Here is an 18806-nt window from a genome sequence, read left to right on the forward strand (position 1 = left end):
CTATCAGTAGGAGGCAAGACCCTTGCTGGCGAACCTTGGCGAAGACTCCCGGGAGCAGAAAAAACGGGGAAAGAAATGCATACAGATGCATTCCAGGTCTTGTATGTGCCTTTACATCCAGACCTAAGGGGGCTGGGTGACTCGGGTGAAGCAGAGGAGACATTGCGCTGTACATAGAGGCGAAGAGGTCCTCTTCTGCCCAGGAAAAATCTCACCCAGTACCTCAGGGTGGAGTTTCCACTCCCCATCGGTATTTTCTGTCTGGAAATTAAATCTGCTCGCATATACAGGCATCCAGGGATATAAACCACCCTGAGTGACAGGAGCTGCCCTGGGCCCCAAGGAGAATTCGACATGTCATAAATTCAGCTGACATGAACGTGGATCTCCCTGATGGTTTATGTAAGAGACTACCGCTGTATTGCCCACCCGCACCAAGACATGGTAGCCTCCGGAGGAAGTATTTCAGGGCCAGAAATACAGCCGTCAACTCGAGACAGTTACTGTGACAACCGAGCTGACGACCCTCCTATTCCCTTTAAGCTGGACGACCACTTAAGGTCCCAGCCGATCAGAGAGGCATCTGTCGTTAGCAGCCTGCGACAAGACGCACCTAGAGTGGGACCCAAGGTAAGAAACCAGGGTCTGAACCACATAGAAAGGGAACGAAACCTGCGGCGCATAACCCTTATTAGCCTAGGGGATTTGGCCCTTGGAAGAAACCCCCCTGGCTTTGAGCCACAACAAAAACGGTCTCATGAGCAGAAGGTCCAGAGGGATCACCATGGACGCAGATGCCCTGAGACCTAATATTCGCTGATACTGACGAGCAGTGCAACCTTGACCTAGCCTGACTTTGCTCAGGGTGTTCCGTATGGAAATGATTTGAGCGGGAGACAAATGAGACCGCATCGTGATCAAATTCCATATAACTCCCAGATAGGTAATTCCCTGGGTGGGAGAGAGAACGCTCTTTTAACAAAGAAACCAGATGAGCTAAGATGATATCCCTGTGCTGGACTGCCAGTTCTTAGAACTGCGCAAGGATCAGCCGGTCGTCTATGTAATTCAGAATGTGGATACCCCGGAGTCACAAAGGAGCCAGTGCTGTATTCGTGCATTTTGTGAATGTGCGGGGTAAATAGGGCTAGGCCAAATGGAAGAACCCGATACTGGAAGGCTTTGCCCTCGAAAGCGAACCTCAAGGAACTTCTTGTGCTGTGGCAGAATTTCTATAAGAAAATATGCATCCATGAGAATGAAAACGTGATGTTGGGCTTGTGACGCGACCGTCTTGATAGTTAGCATCTTGAACTTGAACGCCCTGACTGAGCGGTTCAAGCCTCGAGGATCTAAGATCGGACACAACCCCCCACCCTTCTTGGGGACCAGGAAGTATACAGCCTGACTCTTTCTCTGGAAGGGGAACATGTTCTATGGCCCCTTAGACCAAGAGACTTTGAGTCCTTTCCACAGTAGACATGCCTGTTCCGGTTTCACGGAAGTGGCGACCACGCCGTTGAAGCGCGGAGGATGGCGAGATAATTGAATTCTGTAGCCTCTTTCTACTGTTCTTAGAGCCCACATAGAAATACCGGGCAGAAGTTTCCACGCTGCCAGGTTTTCTGAAATGGATACTAATTTCGACACTTCCTGGGATGTCGGGTATTCCGCGTCCTGGAATAAGGCAGGAACAGCGGTACACCCAACTTTTAGTTGGAAGCCTCTGCCTGCCGAAACACCAGAGGCGGCGGGAAAGGAGAGGATTCGTGAGGATACTAAGGAGGGGCGAAGTGGATAGTACACATGTCCTGTCCCGATGGGAGCTACCCCCACCGTGTTGAGCGCAAGACCCTCAGGGTTTTGTCCTTTTTGAAATAACCACCCTGAGGTCTTGCTTTGAAGGCTGTCGGTGGGCGGCGAGCCTGTCCCCATTCATTACGAGGTAGAGCACGACTCGCTACGCCCTGTTTTTGAGCCTCCCTTCTAGCAGGACCGGGGCGGGACTGGGTGGCCGATGGCCCCACCCCTGAGTGCGGTGAGGGAAGAATTGCCCGAAGGCTTCCTCATGGCTTTTTGCCTCCTGGAACCTGGAGATAACCGTAGTCATGGTATCTCCAAAAAGTCCAGAAGTCGAAATTGGGGCGTCTTTCCGTGCTGACCAAACAGGTGTCTTTCCGTGCTGACCAAAGTGGACATAGACCGGCCAATAACACGGGCTGTCTGTTTGGTCATGCGTAGAGATAGGTCCGTGGCTCGATGAAGCTCAGAAAACGCTTCCTCGTAGAGCGCGGAACCTGCACTCAGGTCCTTAGGCAGATCAGCCTGGTATGCCTGCAACACCGCCATGGTGTGCAGAGCAGCACCAGCCTGACCCGCCGCTTGATAAGCCTTCCCCACTAGCGTGGAGGTGGTCCTGCATGGCTTCGTGGGGAGGGAGGGCTTTTTAAAAGATGATGCCGAACCCGGCGAGAGATCGACGACCGGCGGCATCATTCAATACCCCTGTGTCTCAGCACCCACGATAGTCGAGTATAAAGACATCGAGGGTACGTGGACACGGGAAGTATATGGGTTCCTCCATGAGCGAGAAAGCTCATCATGGAGGTCATCAAAGAAAGGAAGGGACTAATATAGCGTTCCCTTCCTTTTTTTTTGCCACCAGACAGAAACCGTCTTATAGTTTGGAGCATTTTTTGGTCTCTTGATCGCGTGGCCAGTCTAGCTGTAGTCTGGCCACAGCCCGAGTAACCACCTCGAGTAATTTCTCAGCCGCTTTATTATTATGCGTGGAATGTACAGAGGTTCAGCGCCCCTTAAGGCTTACGAGAAGGATCAGCTGGATCTGGGGAGAGAGCGAGCAATAGAGACGGACCCTATCGCTCCTCAGCAAGATACAGTCAGGTCCATAAATATTGGGACATCGAGACAATTCTAATCTTTTTGGCTCTATACACCACCACAATGGATTTGAAATGAAACGAACAAGATGTGCTGTAACTCCAGACTTTCAGCTTTAATTTGAGGGTATTACATCCAAATCAGGTGAACGGTATAGGAATTACAACAGTTTGTATATGTGCCTCCCACTTTTTAAGGGACCAAAAGTAATGGGACAGATTAACATCATAAATCAAACTTTCACTTTTTAATACTTGGTGCAAATCCTTTGCAGTCAATTACAGCCTGAAGTCTGGAACGCATAGACATCACCAGACATTGGGTTTCATCCCTGGTGATGCTCTGCCATGCCTCTACTGCAGTTCCTGCTTGTTCTTGGGGCATTTTCCCTTCACTTTTGTCTTCAGCAAGTGAAATGCATGCTCAATCGGATTCAGGTCAGGTGATTGACTTGGCCATTGCATAACATTCCACTTCTTTCCCTTAAAAATCTCTTTGGTTGCTTTCACAGTATGCTTCGGGTCATTGTCCATCTGTACTGTGAAGTGCCGTCCAATGAGTTCTGAAGCATTTGGCTGAATATGAGCAGATAATATTGCCCGAAACACTTCAGAATTCATCCTGCTGCTTTTGTCAGCAGTCACATCATCAATACATACAAGAGAACCAGTTCCATTGGCAGCCATACATGCCCACGCCATGACACTACCACCACCATGCTTCACTGATGAGGTGGTATGCTTTGGATCATGAGCAGTTCCTTTCCTTCTCCATACTCTTCTCTTCCCATCACTATGGTACAAGTTGTTCTTTGTCTCATCTGTCCATAGGATGTTGTTCCAGAACTGTGAAGGCTTTTTTAGATGTTGTTTGGCAAACTCTAATCTGGCCTTCCTGTTTTTGAGGCTCACCAATGGTTTACATTTTGTGGTGAACCCTCTGTATTCACTCTGGTGAAGTCTTCTCTTGATTGTTGACTTTGACACACATACACCTACCTCCTGGAGAATGTTCTTGATCTGGCCAACTGTTGTGAAGGGTGTTTTCTTCACCAGGGAAAGAATTCTTCGGTCATCCACCACAGTTGTTTTCCGGGGTCTTCCGGGTCTTTTGGTGTTGCTGAGCTCACCGGTGCGTTCTTTCTTTTTAAGAATGTTCCAAACAGTTGATTTGGCCACACCTAATGTTTTTGCTATCTCTCTGATGGGTTTGTTTTGATTTTTCACCCTAATGATGGCTTGCTTCACTGATAGTGACAGCTGTTTGGATCTCATATTGAGAGTTGACAGCAACAGATTCCAAATGCAAATAGCACACTTGAAATGAACTCTGGACCTTTTATCTGCTCCTTGTAAATGGGATAATGAGGGAATAACACACACCTGGCCATGGAACAGCTGAGCAGCCAATTGTCCCATTACGTTTGGTCCCTTAAAAAGTGGGAGGCACATATACAAACTGTTGTAATTCCTACACCGTTCACCTGATTTGGATGTAAATACCCTCAAATTAAAGCTGAAAGTCTGCAGTTAAAGCACATCTTTGTGGTGGTGTATAGAGCCAAAAAGATTAGAATTGTGTCGATGTCCCAATATTTATGGACCTGACTGTATGTTGGTAACAATGGAACTTGCGACCATAGTCAGCTAACAGTGCTTTTGGGAAGCGGAACCCAGCCCAACACAGTAACACAGGCTTAACCAATGACATGACTTTTGATGGGAATGTCTATTTGACCTGTTGAAAACATTATGAAAAGTCATTATTTTTGCAATTCTGTTTGGTGATGTTAGGGTCTCAGAAATAAAACACTTTGATTTTAAACTCTCTCTCTCTCTCTCTCTCTCTCTCTCTCCCTCTCCCTCTCTCTCTTTCAATCAGAGTGGCCAGAGTTTGTGAAGAACTATGCTCCATGGTGGGCATCCCACACACTGGACTGGCTGAAATATGGGAAGAAAGTTCACGTGGTGCACTTTGAGGAGTTAAAGCACAATCTTTTCTCTCAGTTAAAGGCCATGGTCATCTTTCTGGGCCTGGAGGTCTCTGAGGATCGTCTGTTGTGTGTAGAAGGACAGAAAGATGGGAACTTCAAACGTTCTGGGCTGAAAAAGCTAGAATATGACCCTTACACGCCTGAAATGCGTGCCAACATTGATAGGCTTATTAAGACTGTGGACGCATCACTCAAAAAGAGAAACCTGTCTGGTGTACCTGAGGAGTACAGGCCGAGATGACACTCATCTTTTACCTTTGCTTTATTTCAAAACACATAGGAGGGACACACACTTTACGCTTTACATTTTTTTGAAGCTTTTCCCCTTTTTACAATTTTGAATTGTACTTTACTGTTGTTTGTGTTCTGTTTTAAAGGAATAGTACACAGAAAAAAATTAACTGTCATTATTTGCTCACCCTCGTGTCACACAATGCTATTAGATGACAATAGTAGACTTGGAATATATAGCAGACAAGACATATAGAATATTCCATTATACTTTTATTATGCTTTTATGGTATTCTGTGTCCTTTTTAGAGCTGGAAATCTCAAGTACCCAGTAATTGTAATTTTAATAGATAAAAGCAACCAGAACCTTATACAAAATTGCTTTTTTTTGTTCCACAGAAGAACAAAAACATTTCACTGTACATCTTGCCATTGCAGACTCTAGGCACAACATGATATCAAGTTCGATTATACTTCTTAGTGTTTGACGCATGCACAGAGCGCTAGATGACGTTATAGGAAGTGTAATCAAGCTTGAAATTGATCTGCAAGGAGAATGCTGTCAATATGAACCCTTTAATTTAAATGTAATTACCATCTGGCCACCTTCCTTGAAGGATAGTGCACCCAAAAATAAAAATTCTACCTATGGAACACAAAAGGAAAAATGTTAGGGATTGTCAAACTCATTCACCATTCACATTCATTGCATCTTTTTCCATACAATGAAAGTGAATGGTGACTGAGGCTGTCATTCTACCTAACCTGAAGTAATAATGGTTTGGATTAACATAAAGATAAGGAATCTTTTTTTTTTGTGGGAAATGTCCCTTTAAGTCAGGATCACAAATTATGTTAAATATCCCAGGCAATGACTATTTATGCTGTCTATGAAAGCTTCTTCTATAATATCAGTCATTATCAAGACATTCGGACCACTTTTAGATGGACCCAAGTGTTTCCTTTACACACATCACCTCTGTTTTATCCCACCTGCCTTTTCTGCACCTCGAGAGACCATGAACTCTAAAGCAATTTAGTCACATTTTAATGATATGAACAGTGATTTCATCTGTTTAACACCTGAACCACAGTCTCCTGTCCCCACAAAGATTTGGACCTTGCCTTCAGATGTTATGGTGCTTCAACCTGCAGTATGCCACCAGTATTAGACAAATGCATGGGCAACTCATAAACATGACATTATATCTGTCAGTTGCCTGCAAATTACTAAAGGCAAGGACCGGATAATAAGTCCTCATTGGACTCTTGATTTAGATGAAAGCAACAAAGTACTTTTTTTTCTGCTTCTTCTTTTAAATGAATTACTTTTTACAATCATTTTATTCAGTGAGGTTTAGGACATTTTTGCAGTGGGCAGTTAAAAAAAAATACTCTGTTCATGAAGAGAGTTCTACCACCTTTATTCCTTCACAATATAGTTACTGTATCTAATAAGCAAAAACCTCTTCTCCACCAATTTGTGTCCCAATTTAGATTAGGAGAGCGGTTGCAATGCTGCCCTGAATTAATTTGTACTTTCCATTTCCCTTGACAACATCTGTAAACACAGTAAAAATATTCCTCCCCAAATATCAATATACTGTGTATCACATTTTGGGTGCTATTATAAACTTGTTCCCTGTAAACAATTTCAGATTTGTTCTTTTTGTTTTTAGAGTTTTAATTGCAAAGGTTTTTTTTATTTATTCAAAACTGCAAGTCAACACAATAATCTATAAATTAGAAATTAATCAAGAAATAAGGGATGAAACCAAGTATGAAGCAACATGCAAAAGAGACTCAGAGATTCTAAACATCAACCCGATGTCACGGCTCTGGTGAGTTCGCCGGTTTATTCTGTTGTTTTGTTTTTCTCTCCCCCTCATGTCTCGAAGGCGGAGCCAGCACACATTATCAGTGTTTCCATGGGAACAGTGATCGCTCACGGGGAAGCGCTGATCATGTCACAGATTAACATGCTAGCTACACCTGTTCCACTCTGGAACAGGTGTAGCTAGCACGTTAATCTGTGGGCAGGTCATTCTGTGGTCAGTTCGGATGCATGCCATCGTCATCTACGTGGTATTCACCCTTCCAGTTTAGCCTCCACCTCTGTTCCTGCTCAACGGACTCTTACGGACTGGTGCTATCGTCAAGAGGTCAGCGGACAGACACCGGTCTAAGCCCCCAGCTTACGTGTGTGGGTAGAAGGAATGGTTGTTCTCCAAATATGCACTGACTGCCCTCATGTAAGCTGGATCCCAAGTTTATCGGGCCATTATCCATCACTAATGTCATTGGTCTGGTGGCGGTCTGCCTCAAAATACCACAACACCTCAAATGCATTCACCCCGTTTTTCACATCTCTAAATTAAACTAAACTAAATTAAAATTACGTTTTTAATTCCAATTTGTATCCCACCACTCCTGTCCCACCCTAAAAAAAAAAAGTGTGATTCATCAGACCAAGCCACCTTCTTCCAATGCTCTATTGTCCAGTTCCGATGCTCATTGCCGCTTTTGGCGGTGGACAGGGGTCAGCATGGACACTCAGACTGGTCTGCCCATACGCAGTAAGCTGCGATGCGCTGTGTATTCTGACACCTTTCTATCATGGCCAGCATTACGTTTTTCAGCAATTTGTGCTACAGTAGCTCTTCTGTGGGATCGGACCAAAAGGGCTAGCCTTCAATCCCCATGCAAATCAATGAGCCTTGGGTACACATGATCCTGTCGCCGGTTCACCGGTTGTCCTTCTTGGACCACTTTTGGTAGGTAATAACCACTGCAAGACCTGACGTGGAATTGGCTTTCAAGAACTTGCAGTCAAACTTGAAAAACACATCAAGGCAAGTAATTATTTATATTATATTAGTAAAACTGCCACGAATGTACTTGCTTGCTAGCAGTAATCTTATAAATGAACTCTGTCCAATGCAAATTAGGTTGCAGGGTAATCTAGGATATATAGAGAGAGCTACACTGGGCGGAGTAGGCTACACCGGAAAGTGCACCATTAGATCAGTTTCCTGCTGAAGAAGTTTTTTTTACATAATGTTTTCTCCCGTAAATGTAAACGAGTGTCATTGCCAACACCATCATATATGTCGAAAGGACAGAAGCCTGTCAACTATAACATGAGCTCATTGATGTCATTAAATTAATCTGCTTTTTTATTCCATCCGTTACTCGTTTGAGGCTTCCGTAAATATTTAGTTTATACGTAGGGTTATATCCTACCTAAGATTAATGGTGCAATGCTCAAGTATTTTGTAGAGTGTAAATTGTGGCTTAGTGCCCGTTTACGCCACAAGTAGGCTAAGTTGTACCGTACGTATAGCTGGTGCAACCGGCCCCAGATTATTAAACACGTACACGTTTAAAACCTGAAGCACAAAATTATTGATAATATAGTAAAGATGTACAAATTGGCAATTTACAAAGATGAAAAAACATTGTTTGGCCAACAGATATGATATATATAAACAGATAAATAAATCATAAACAATTTAAAACACACAATATGCATTGACCTGACATTTATGAAGAATAGCCTACTCCTTTTGGTTAATGAATTCATTATTGGTGACCCTTGATTTAATGTATGGCAGTATGGATTTATAATATGAATAATCATGTAACTCAAATAACCATACTTTATAATTGGATTCACAGAGTTGCATTAGTTTAACCATACTTAACCATACCACTAGCAATTCAAGATCATTCAATTTCAGGTCTTCAGGACTATTTCAGAGACAATCTGTGAGAAGAGATAATGTCCCAGTCACCAGTTCATACCTCCAACACTACTGATGAAAAGGAATTCTTTTTAAGTATGAAACACACATATAGTCAGGAAAGTGTCACACACACATACACATTGTTATTGTGTGCGGCAGTTTTTCTTAATAAAAAGCTGTAAATTATCTGTGTGCCTGTGACATTAGATTACTCTCTCCTTATATATATATATGAGCAGGGGGATACAGCATGTTGAATTGCAAAAGAATATTAAACAAAAGCCGTAAAGGGATAAATCACTCAAAAATGAGAATTCTCTCTTCATTTACTCACCCTGCCATCACAGACTTTCTTTCTTCTGCAGAACACAAACAAAGATTTTTAGAAGAATAACTCTATGCTCTAGCTCTGTATGTCCATACAATGCAAGTGAATGGTTGCTAGAATTTTTAAGATATATAAACCACTTAAAGGCAGCATAAAATAATCCAGACGACTCCAGTGGTTTAATCCATGTAATATGATAGGTGTGGGTAAGAAATAGATCAATATATAAGTCCTTATTTACTATAAATTATCCTCCCTGCCCAGAAGGTGGCGATATGCACAAAGAATGTGAATAGCCCAAAAAAAAAAAATTTGTAGTACAAATGGACTTAAATATTGATCTGTTTCTCACTCACACTTATCATATCTCATCTAAAAAATAATATTTAACCACTGAAGTCATATGGATTACTTTTATGCTGCCTTAATGTGCTCTTGGAGCCTCAAAGTTCTTGCCACCATTCATTTGCATTAATCTGGGATGGCGTGAGGGTAAGTAAATTATGAGACCATTTTAATTTTAGGGGTAACTAATCCCTTTAATAGACCAGTACTTTTGTTACTTAAGTACATTGAAAGCAAATAATTTTGTACTTTTACTCAAGTGGAAATTTAAAATGGGTAATTCCACTTTTACTGGAGTAATATTTCATCAGGTTATCTGTACTTTTACTGAACTACAGGATTAATATATTTTGTCAACCATTGATCACAATTTGGCCCTTGTCAAAGTCACTCATTTTTCCTGCTTCCAACACTTGAAATTCAGGAACTGACTGTTCACTCGCTGCCTAATATATCCTACCCCTTGGCAGGTGCCATTGTAATGAGATAATAAATGTTATTCACTTCACCTGTCAGTGGTTTTAATATTGTGGCTGATCAGTGTATTCTTACACTACAAACTCTTCAGATATGTTTGTAAGTTCTGTTCTCTGGTTTGTGTGCAGCTATGTTGTGGTTTCTGTTGTTAATATCGCTGGTGGTTCTGTTTAAGCGAAACAAAACGAGTTTTCGCTTGAATGCCCCTTCTTGCATGTGCTGCATAACTACTGTTTCTCGTGCAAAGAGCTCTAAAGCTCACATGCAGACTCATTAAGGCACAGAGGAGAATAATGGTCAGTGAAAATTTTTACTAAATAATACATTTGATTTCGGTTTGTTTTACACCAAACCTTATTGTATGCTTTCATAACAATCATGAGTCTCATGGAAAAATATATTAGACATCTGAGTTAAACTTTTGTGTTCTTTTGAAGCTTGAAGATGTGGTCACCATAAACTGCCATCGTATGACATCACTGAGAACTAAATTTCTCCCTTTGTGTTAAGAAAGTCATATGGCTTTATAACAACACAGCAGTGAGTAAACAATGATTGAATTAATATTTTTGGGTGAACTGTCCCTTAAAAATAAATGAGTGACATTGGAATGCATAATATAGCACAACAGTTCCCACCTACTTTTTCAGCCATCTGGGTTTCGGAAGTATTTTTCCCATTCATTTTTTGCATCGTTGTAAGCCATGAACCAAAGCAACCAGCTCCGAGGTGAATCACAACATTACAAACTTTGTTTTGAGGCAAAAAAAAGTATTTAAAAATCGGTCAAAAAGACAACTATACAAGCATGGCCATTTCTGAGTGTATGGGGCCCTAAGTGATATCCAACATGGAAGCCCCAATCCCACTTTACGGCCGCTTATACAACATATAGCTAGAAAAGGCTCGTGCTACAAGACTGTTTACTTAACATCTTTCATGAGGGCATGAAATACAATCCCATGAAGCATTGCAAATTATGTAATAAAAACAATAGAATATATAAAACTATTAATTTTGGGTTGTTAATTAAAATTCCCCATCTGTCACTCAGTCGACGTTGTGTCGCTGAGTTGACACTAGGGGTCGCTCCTGCGGAGCACGGCCATCTCTGATTTTGAGAAAAGGCCAATGAGAATTGGCGTGTGGAATTTGCATGCCACTCCCCCGGACATACGGGTATAAAAGGAGTGACGCTGCAAATACACATCAGATATCTTCTTCGGAGCTGAGAGAGCAGTCATAGAGCTGAATTCCTCTGCTGTGTCATTCATCTCTGCAAGCTGTTGGCTTTACGGCGCTTTCCAGCGGTCCTCCCCCTCGCATACTACGTTGTGCTGAGCATACACCCCTGGGCGCTTCAGCAGCTGATAAAAGAATTTACGTAGTGAATATCTTCGTTTATATATATATATGTATATTCTCATATACATATATATATAAAACATTAAAAGAGTTTATTTCTCTAAAAGAGTGGCACAAACGGTGAAGCGTCTTTTTCAAGATGTCTTTCCGTTTGTGTGTGTTTCCTGGTTGCGGTCGTTCTCTCTCCCCGTCTGATGGCCACGATCGCTGCCTCTTGTGTCTGGGTGCTACCCACGCAGAGTCAGCGTTCATGGATGGTTCATGCTCTCACTGCGAGAGCATGCCCATGGCTATGTTGCGATCGCGCCTCGCACTCGTAAGAGCGCGAGGCACCCCAGCCGCTCCCCGACTCGGCCCTTCTACCTACGGGTATGAGGCGGTGTCGGCTAGCGCTGGGGGCGATATGGGGACCTCAGTGGGAGCCTCTCCGCCAGGTACAACCCCACGGACCTCCCACTCCCAGCCACCTTCGTATGCTCCAACTGAGCGCTGGGGCGCGGTTGCCGGTTCGCTTCATAGCGGATCCGTGATCGCGCTCGGAGCGCCTGACGACGATGAGATCTCGATCGCGGCATCGGAGAGTGGGTTTGTCATGTCTGACGCTGAAGACTCGGCTGAGCTCCCAACCTCGGGTGCAGCAGCTCAGTCGTAGGCTGATGCGGAGCTGACAGCTATGCTTGCCCGGGCAGCCGCAAGTGTCGGGCTGGAGTGGAACCCTCACGGCTCGACGATTGGTTCCTGGGGCCGGAGCGGCGCTTATGGTCGCGGTGCACTTATGCCCACAAAACGCCTCCACCTGGTGGAACCGCCCGAGGCTTCCGTCCAGGGCCTGTAGGCTGACGTTGTCTCTGACGGCTAAAGCCTACAGCGCCGCCTCCGCCTTACATGCCATGGCACTCCTGCAGGTGCACCAAGCCAAGGCACTTAGGGAACTACACAAGGGTAGTCCTGACCCGGGTCTAATGCCGGAGCTGCGTTCAGCGACCGACTTCGCCCTCCGGGCAACGAAGGTCACGGCGCGGGCTCTCGGGCAGGCGATGTCCACGTTGGTGGTCCAGGAGCGCCACCTATGGCTCAACCTGGTCGAGTCGCGAGAGGCTGACAAGGTACGTTTCCTTGACGCCCCCCCATCTCCCAGGTTGGGCTGCTTGGCGACACCGTTGGAGACTTCGCCCGGCAGTTATCAATGGTAAGGAGGCAGACGGAGGCTATACAGCACATCCTGCCCAGGCGGAGCTTCAGGCCCCGCACCCCGTCTGCTCGTCGCCCAGCGCGTCCCCCTGCGGTACCAACACCAGCCCCGCCACAGCCCGCCCCTCGGGGCCGGCCCCGGCGCGGAGCTACCCGCAGGATGGCGACGCCCCCCGCCTCACGACCGGCCGCCAAGAACCCTAAGAAGGCTTCGAAGCGCCCCTGGGACGGGCAGCCCTGGGACTCAGGGAACTGCACTTCGGGAGCTGGTAAGCAGACCACTCCTTCCCCCGCTGGAGGGGCGGGTGGAGAATCCTTATTTCCTTTTGGGGTTTATTTCACCGCACGCCCAACAGGCTGCGGTACCCACATTTTCAAAAGAAGAGCAGTTTCCTCAGCCCCCGGGCTCCACTTCCGGTCTCCCCGGCCGTCGTTATCACGACTGTGAACCCTGGACGTTCTTCCTCCCTAGCCTAGCAGCCGTCGAGTCTTCGGAGAGGCTCACTGACGCCCCGGTATGGGCGTCACTAGGCCCCCGTACTGAGGTAAGTGCTCCACATGTGCTGGTCGCCCCCTTCGGCAACCCTGTGTGATGTATATCCCGCAAAATGGTTTCCCTACCGGCAAACCGCGTCTTCCTTGGACAGAGGGCCCTCTGCCCTGGGTCGCCGTGTTTGTAGTAACCCCTCCCCACCTTTGGGTAGGGTCTACCACGGCGCCGTTCCACACGATTTGCTTCCGCTGCTAGCCGGTAAGACCATGTGTGTATTCCACCTAAACCCCCCCCCCCTCTCGGGGCCGGGTGTAGTCTCTGCGGTGTCCTCCTCTTTGGAGGACACCCCCCAGCTTGGACCATTTATGTTTGGCCCCCAGCAGAACGATTTCGTTCCTTTTTCAGGGGAGAAAAATAGAGAGAAGGCCCCGGCTGGGCCAGCCAGTCCTTATACTTCTGAGCAGTTAGCTGTTCCCCCTAGGTGCAGGGGACCGCTTCATGCCTGCCAGTGTGTTGGGGGTAGTTATGCGATGGCTTGCTGCGCTGGCTACGAGGCACACAGAGGTTTTCCCATCTCGCACCGCTTGTCTGCGTAACTCGGTTCAGCTCTGTGGTGTTTTCCATGGGATCCCTAGTGTCAACTCAGCGACACAACGTCGACTGAGTGACAGACGGGGAACGTCTCGGTTACTGACGTAACCTCTGTTCCCTGATGGAGGGAACGAGACGTTGTGTTCCCGCTAGCCACAATACTGAACCATCCGCTGAAAGCGCCGGGTCTTTGGCTCGGCTCCTCAGTGCGATACCTCATGTGTATTTGCAGCGTCACTCCTTTTATACCCGTATGTCCGGGGTAGTGGCATGCAAATTCCACACGCCAATTCTCATTGGCCTTTTCTCAAAATCAGAGATGGCCGTGCTCCGCAGGAGCGACCCCTAGTGTCAACTCAGCGACACAACGTTTCGTTCCCTCCATCAGGGAACGGAGGTTACGTTAGTAACCGAGACGGTCTATTGCAAAGTATTCCAATACATACAAATATATAAGTAGTTTAAGGGTGAATGGAAACCGACTTGGTTGCGTTATTCACAGTGCATTATTGAAGTCTGCAGTCGCTCCTGGGCACGTATGGCGGGCTATGTTGGATGCAGTTCTCTGATTGGTGAAGCCTTCTCTGCTGGACCATGGGTACTATTGTTGTTTACAAGGAATTCTGCTATCAAGCATGATTTTTAAACAATGAAGTTGAAATATCGCAGACTGATGGCATCAAGGTAGCATATACTGTACCATCAATGAACAACCTTGGAGCTCACATTAAGAGGACTTATAAAGGCTTATATTGTTTTTTTACTTCCGGATTACACTATTGCTCTATATATTGTGGATTTTAAAAAGGAAGCCCCAATGCACAGGTAAAGAAACAATCACCTTTGAAAAACAAATATCACCTGTCACTGTCAGTCAACTTGTGAACGTACATGTCCAACTGGGATAGATGGCTTGACCCCCTGTTATTCACAGTATGAGAGGTCCCGCAAGCCTCCACTGGCTTCTCCCCATTTGAGATGCTGTATGGGCGGCACCCACGCAGTGTGCTGGACGTCTTACGTGAAGCCTGGGAGGAGGGGCCTTTAGATAGTAAGAATGAAATTCAATACGTCCATGATCTCAGAGCAAAGATACACACTTTGGAGAAACTAACACAGGAGAATTTGCTTCCGAGCCCAAGAACGTCAGCGCCGGCTGTATGACAGGGGAACTCAGCTAAGGGAATTTGCACCGGGAGATAAGGTACTCATATTACTCCCCACATCGAGCTCTAAATTACTCGCCAGGTGGCAAGGATCCTTTGAGGTCACACGATGAGTGGGGGATATCGATTATGAGGTTAAACGAACTGATAGAGGGGGCGCGCGGCAGATATATGATCTCAACCTCCTGAAATTGGGCGCCCCGGACTGAGTTGGGCGGTGGGGGTATGTGGCAGTGGGGGCGTGGTCAAGCGCCCATCCGGGGGAGAAAGCGGTAAGGACGCTTGCACCTGAACTAAATTATGTCTAACACCTGTCTCTAATTTCAGTGAGCACGGGGACAGCGGCATAAAAACAGCCACAGAACCTCCAGTCGGGAGAGTGTTACACGTCAGTCCAGTGTTGACGTATGCTGCATGAGAGAACTATATGCTATTAAGAAGTTTATGTTTGCTGAGCGATTCCTGTTGATTGTAAGCTGTGAGCACTGCTGTGTGGCCATTAAAGCCTAACATGTGAATTTGAAGCCCCTGTTTCCTGTGTCATCCTTCCCTCCTTGGAGAAGTGTGCTACAAACAGAATATTTGGAATCAAATGATATCAATTTAAACCCTCTCCCTCCTTGCAGCACAAACAGACACCCCAGTGGACAAATGCCAATTGACAATGACACACAAACAGACAATAAAACAGTAGAAAATATTTAGAAATATATACAAAAAATCTGGAACGTTTACCATTCCAAATGAAGGACTTTGCTATGCTATCAAATTTCTTGAAATAAGGGGGAAATCAATAGGGAGGGATATTAGCAGGTAGTTGAATTTCGGAATACAATTCATATTAATAACATGAACCTTCCCAATCATAGATAAGTGTAATGAAGCCCACCTGCCCACATCGCTCAAAAACTATTTCATTAAGGGGTGAACATTAACTAATTAATAAACAAATTAATAATTCGGTGTAGGCATTGATCTACATTGATATAGTGGGGTCGGAAACAAATAATAAAATATAATCATCCTCCTTTCTTATCACAGCTGCTAATGGTTCCAGGGCAAGACAGAACAATAATGGGGAAAGAGGGCAACGCTGCCGGATCCTCCTATCCAGAGGAAAAATTATCTGAAATTATCAATTTGTTTGTATCGCCGCTACCGGGTGTCTATAAAGTAACTTAATCCATCAAAAAAAAAGTATTCCCGAACCCGTATATTTCCAAAATCTTAAAAAAATAATCCCATTCTACCATATCAAACGCCTTTTTGGCAACCAGTGAGATGGCAGTGACCGGAGTCTGATCATTCGCCACTATCCACATAATATTGATGAAACACAATGTTATCAAATGGCCAACCATTTTAGAGATTTTGGTCTCTTCTCATTCAAGTAAATAGGAGCTGTACTTTTATGCAGCTTGTATTCATAGAAAAATGTAGGCCCAGGAGCATTCCAAAGAAGGCAGCTGAGTGTACTGACTTGCCATGAAAGTTTGCCAGGTTGTTTTTATACTGTTGCTAAAGTGTTCTTTGTGTTTTTAGCTAATTGTATGCTGTTGCTTGAGTGTCCTGGGTAGTTGCTAATTCTATGTGGTTGCTTAATAGCCCAAGTGACAAGAACCGACACAAGAGCCTTGGATTTCCACTTTGATGTTCCATTGTGTTGTGGACTGTTTTATTTATTTATTTTGAGCACTCAGAACATTACAAGACAATTTCCATAAAATATCTTATCTGCATGACGATTGGATATTTTATACAACACTGCAGATTGGTTAAGACTGTTAATCATCCCTACAGTGCCAAAGAATCTACATTAAGTTCATGTTGCCATTATAATATTGTTTCTTTTCGAAATGTTCTGAGTTGTACTTCATTCATTAATGCTTGTGAAGCTTTTTAAATGACAACTGCAAATCAACACTATAATCAGTAAATAAGAAACAAAGTATGAAGTTAAGAAAAACACCTCGCCACATGCAAGCAAATTCATGTAAATAAATGTTTTAATGCTTAAGAGCAGAAGTGCCGCACAACATTGAAAGATTGCAAGTATCACTTCTATTTCAACAGGGATAGTTAATTCCAAAATGTCAATTATGTCATCATTTAGGCTTATAACCAGAGGTGAGTAGTAACGTGATACATTTACTCCATTACATTTACTTGAGTAACTTTTTGGATCGATTTACATTTATGAGTACTTTACACTCTTACTCAAGTAAATTTCTAATGAAAAAATGTATTATTTTAATTTGATACTTTCTTACTCTTGAGTAGTTTTTTACATAACTACATTTAGTTCTACTTAAGTAAAAAAAAATAAGTATATATATATTTATATATTTATTTAAGTAAATATTTTGGTACTCTACCCACCTCTGCTTATAACCCTCATGTTGTTCCAAAACCAATATGCCTTTCTTTTTTTCCATAGCACACAAAAGGCTGAATGTTAGGGACTGACAGTCTCGGTCACCATTCACTTTCTTTGCATTGTTTTTCAATACAATAAAGGTGAACGGTGTCTGAGGCTCGGAGTCCCTAACATCTCTGCCTTTGTGTTGCACAGAAGAAAGTAAGCCACTAATGCATGAAACGACATGGCGGTGGCTAAATTATGACAGAATTTACATTTTTGGGTGAACTATTCCTTTAAGAATTACACGTCATATGTGTATTTATTTTGCATGCACCAAATGCAAAGAATTAAAATAGTTGGAGCATGAATGGAGTTATATTTGTTATTGTAGATTTGCATGAAAAAAGAGCTGTAAAATATATTTCTATGAGTAAAAATGATTTACTAAAACCCCAGTCTGGCTTGCTTAACAGACATGTTAAAATAATCTTTCACATTTTCAGACAGCAGTGTAAAGTCTGTGATCCCCAGAATTGGTAATTTAAGTTCCTGTAAAAGCACTTCGGGTCTCCTCATCAATGGCACTCTCAATCTTTGACAGAAATGAGCAGAGTTTCTTCTTTAAGTCCTTTGCCATGAATGCATAGAGGAATGGGTTTAGAAAGCTGTTTGAGCTGGCAAGAGTAGCAGTTACTTGTTGGGCTATGTCAAGGTTATGGCCATGCTTAGATTGGTTCAGCTCTATTATAGAAACAATATGATATGGCAACCAGCATAGGAAAAAAATTGTTATCAGTAGTGTCATGATCTTGTAGGGCTTGGTGAATTTGGACAATTGGTTCACCCTAAGTTTACAGATTAGGATAGAGTAACAGATGCAAATACTTAGGAATGGAATCAAAAACCCACAAATAAATCGTATGAGCACAATAGTTGTGTGGTGATGCTCATAGTTGTTACCACATTGAATTCCTTTTGTTGGGCTAATATGGATTTCTCTGAATCTGAATGCTGGTATACTAAGAAAAGCAGACATTAGCCAAACCAACACAACAACAGCAGAGGCTTTTGTTACAGTGCGTCGATTCTGGGCCCAAACCGGAAACTTGACGGTCACACAGCAGTCCACACTTATGACGATGAGGATGAAAATGCTGCTGTACATATTGAGGAACATTGCAAAGGATGTGAATTTGCACATGAAGAGCCCAAAGATCCAGTTGTTTCTTACAATTCTGATAATGATAAAAGGAATAATACTGCAGAATAGGAAGTCAGACAAAGCCAAGCTCAGGTACCAAGTGGTGTTAACGGACTTCTTCATCTTAAAACCTGCAATCCAGATCACTGCTCCATTTCCAGTGATGCCAAGTAGGAAAATGATCACATTTAAAATAGCTGTGATTATGCATGCTGCTTCCCTGCAATGTTCAGGATGTGTGTCTTCAGTATGTAACTTCAGGATGTCTTCGTAAGAGCTGTCTGCATCATTATAGCTGTATTCTTCTGTGGTTGAATTCATGTTTGCCTCTATTGCCTGGATTAAACAGTTGTTAAAACTGAATAGAAAGAAAAGTTCTGTAACAAAAACAACCACAGATTTGTCCAAATGGTTTC

The 18806-nt window shown here is 43.9% G+C and overlaps 2 protein-coding genes across 5 annotated transcripts in view; one reads left to right on the top strand and one right to left on the bottom strand.

Annotated features, from left to right (window-relative positions):
* Nucleotides 1–6764, top strand: part of LOC127621665 (WSC domain-containing protein 2) — a 118710-nt gene extending 111946 nt beyond the window's left edge. For all 3 annotated transcript variants that reach the window (XM_052095356.1, XM_052095376.1, XM_052095366.1), the window contains exon 10: nucleotides 4783–6764. In XM_052095356.1, the coding sequence (XP_051951316.1) occupies nucleotides 4783–5135 (353 nt within the window). In that variant the 3' untranslated portion in view covers nucleotides 5136–6764. The remainder of the gene's footprint in view (nucleotides 1–4782) is intronic.
* A 9708-nt stretch (nucleotides 6765–16472) lies between these two features.
* Nucleotides 16473–18806, bottom strand: part of LOC127621674 (C3a anaphylatoxin chemotactic receptor-like) — a 94883-nt gene continuing 92549 nt past the window's right edge. Inside the window, exon 4 of one of the 2 annotated variants that reach the window (XM_052095419.1) lies at nucleotides 16473–18513. In XM_052095419.1, coding sequence (XP_051951379.1) covers nucleotides 17731–18513 — 783 coding nt within the window. In that variant the 3' untranslated portion in view covers nucleotides 16473–17730. Of the gene's footprint in view, nucleotides 18768–18806 lie in introns of both variants that reach the window. The other variant, XM_052095413.1, reaches the window with a different exon arrangement.

Source organism: Xyrauchen texanus, chromosome 3 (assembly GCF_025860055.1).
Source record: "Xyrauchen texanus isolate HMW12.3.18 chromosome 3, RBS_HiC_50CHRs, whole genome shotgun sequence".
NCBI lineage: Eukaryota > Metazoa > Chordata > Actinopteri > Cypriniformes > Catostomidae > Xyrauchen > Xyrauchen texanus.